Source organism: Dipteris shenzhenensis, chromosome 2, assembly GCF_047967505.1.
Source record: "Dipteris shenzhenensis isolate YYH24624 ecotype China chromosome 2, Dip_SZ_1.0, whole genome shotgun sequence".
Lineage (NCBI taxonomy): Eukaryota > Viridiplantae > Streptophyta > Polypodiopsida > Gleicheniales > Dipteridaceae > Dipteris > Dipteris shenzhenensis.
This window is the reverse complement of record NC_141597.1, coordinates 12,004,146-12,006,583: the sequence shown is the minus strand read 5'-3', so window position 1 is coordinate 12,006,583 and position 2,438 is coordinate 12,004,146. Positions and strand designations below refer to the sequence as shown.

At 46.8% G+C, this 2,438-nt stretch overlaps 1 protein-coding gene across 1 annotated transcript; it reads left to right on the top strand.

The window, feature by feature from the left end:
• Positions 1–519: 519 nt before the first annotated feature.
• Positions 520–1,805, top strand: LOC147904336 (large ribosomal subunit protein eL15z). Its single transcript, XM_087386002.1, has 4 exons — positions 520–677; positions 765–931; positions 1,023–1,220; positions 1,362–1,805. The coding sequence occupies exons 1-4, from the start codon at positions 674–676 to the stop codon at positions 1,605–1,607; spliced, it is 615 nt and encodes a 204-aa protein (XP_087242128.1). The 5' UTR covers positions 520–673; the 3' UTR covers positions 1,608–1,805.
• Positions 1,806–2,438: the final 633 nt, after the last annotated feature.

Here is a 2,438-nt window from a genome sequence, read left to right as displayed (position 1 = left end):
TGTGCACTATGCATCAAATTATGCTCAACCCTTCGATCTATACACCAAGTTAAGAACCAAAATCACTAGGGCAAATCACTAAGGGCTTGTTCCCACACTGTGTAGATGCATGCACTTTGGTGGTGGTTTAGCCACCACCCTAGTTCATGCATGGTGTGTGTGGATGACGCTGCTGTGGGCTCTGGTGGCCATCTCGATCTATGGAGATTCATTTGAGCATTTGGAAGGCCAAAATCTTTGGCACGGATGGAACCGTTGGGGGGCACGATGCCCGTCCAACAGAGTGGGCCAGTAGGTGTTTGTGATGCTCCTCTTCTCCGTTGGGCTGTGGTCCTTTGCTCTGGTACCCGGTAAGACCGTGGAGTGTGCCGTTTTTTTGTGCATGACCCGAGTTGGGAGAGGGCCGGCCGGCAGTGGTAATTGTTCAGACATGCATCGCACCGCTAGTGTGGGTGGGAACAAGGCTATTACTACTGTGCAAATGTGTGGTGAGGTATGGAAAACTGAAGGGATGAGTGTAAAGGGGGTTAGGAGGAAGGACAGGGTTAGGGTTGGAGGGTAGGGTTTATGTTGCAAGGATTCACAATTCTTCATCTTTTCTAGCGAAGCTCTGTGTTCGCCATAGTCAGAGCCTTCCTCTCAAGACTTGGTGTCTGCTTCCTCTCGCAGATCCATGGGTAAGTCCTCTCTCTTTCCTTCAACTCCTTCCCTCCTTTGCTAATCTTCCTCGCCTTCGCTTCATTTCGTTGTCTCTCTCATCTTAGGTGCCTATAAGTACATCGAGGAGCTATGGCGGAAGAAGCAATCGGACGTTATGCGCTTCTTGCTCCGTGTCCGCTGCTGGGAATATAGACAGTTGCCCGGTATCGTTCGTATCACCCGCCCCACTCGGCCTGATAAAGCTCGGCGCCTCGGTTACAAGGCAAAGCAGGTCGGTCGTCTTTTTTGGAGTCCTTTGTGGGTTTTGCTCTGCGTTGTCTAGATCATCATCTAAAGATGGGCATTTCGAACTTCTCTCTCAGGGATTTGTTGTATACCGCATCCGGGTTAGGCGCGGTGGTCGCAAGAGGCCCGTTTCCAAAGGTATTGTCTACGGTAAGCCCAAGAATCAGGGTATCACGCAGCTCAAGTTTCAGCGAAATCTGCGCTCTGTAGCTGAAGAGCGAGCTGGTCGGAAGTTGGGTGGTCTCAGAGTTCTCAATTCTTACTGGATCAATCAGGTATCTGTTTTCCCTAGTATTATTTTGGTTTGTAAGATTGCTGGAGCACGCATTGGTCTTTGTTAGTTTGTAGCAGTCCCCTGTAATCTGTATAATTTACCCTTTGTCCAGTCGTAACGATTTGCGTTTCTTAAATGCTAGGATTCCACTTACAAGTACTTCGAGGTTATCCTCATCGATCCCGCACATACTGCTATTCGCAAAGATCCTCGCGTTAACTGGATTTGCAAGCCAGTTCACAAGCATAGAGAGTTGCGAGGGCTTACTTCTGCTGGAAGGAAATACCGTGGTTTACGAGGAAAGGGGCACTTGTTCAATAAATCTCGTCCCTCAGTTCGTGCAACATGGAAACGGCACAATACACTCTCTCTTAGACGCTATCGGTGAACGTAGTGTGCGAGCGGGAGTTATAGTCATGGTTTGCAACTTTTTCGAGTCTACATTTTCGTTAAGTGGTGACTTGGCAATCGAACTGTGGGTTTGAATTGCATGATTTTTAGTACATCACTTCTCAGAAACTCACCATCTATTTGCCGTGAATTTAAAGTGGGTTTAATTGTATTGCACCCTAGGACTTGGTATTCATTCAGAGTTTCTCTAATTGTTCGACATATGAGGCTTCAACGAGGGCACTATATTTGCGCCATGGGATTGGGGGAATATTTTTGCTGTTTCCATTACTTGTCATGCGTTCCTGTCTTCACTTAGGGTTTTGAGCTGTTGGTGCTCTTAATGAACGCAATTAAGCTTGTGCAGGGGAGCTCAACCTCTTATTTTAGGGCACTATATTACTACCAGGGCCTAGGACTTGATGTTAAGCATTTCTCGAATGGTTGGTGGTTCCTTAATCGCTCCTGTCTAGTACAGGGAAAAATATTACCCTACAAGATCAGTTCAGGAAAATATATCACCCTACAAGACCGACTTTGCTAAACCTAGTCAAGCATAGGGCTGAGAATCAAGAATGTCTGTGTTAGAAGGCCCTAATGTTTCTAAGCTAGTGCTTCCCCCTCCTAGGGGTGGATGTAATGAGTGGGACACCTATTTCAGCTATTTGCATGCGGCTTAAAGTAATCAATATTCTTGAGTGCTGTTTTCTCGTGAAGTGTGCCATCTCAGTGGCAATGAGCAAGGCCCGCTGTTCATTCAGTTTACAGGGTTATCAAACTTCAACCCTACTGTGTGGTTGTATTTTCTTCAATGTTTTGCTTCTGCACT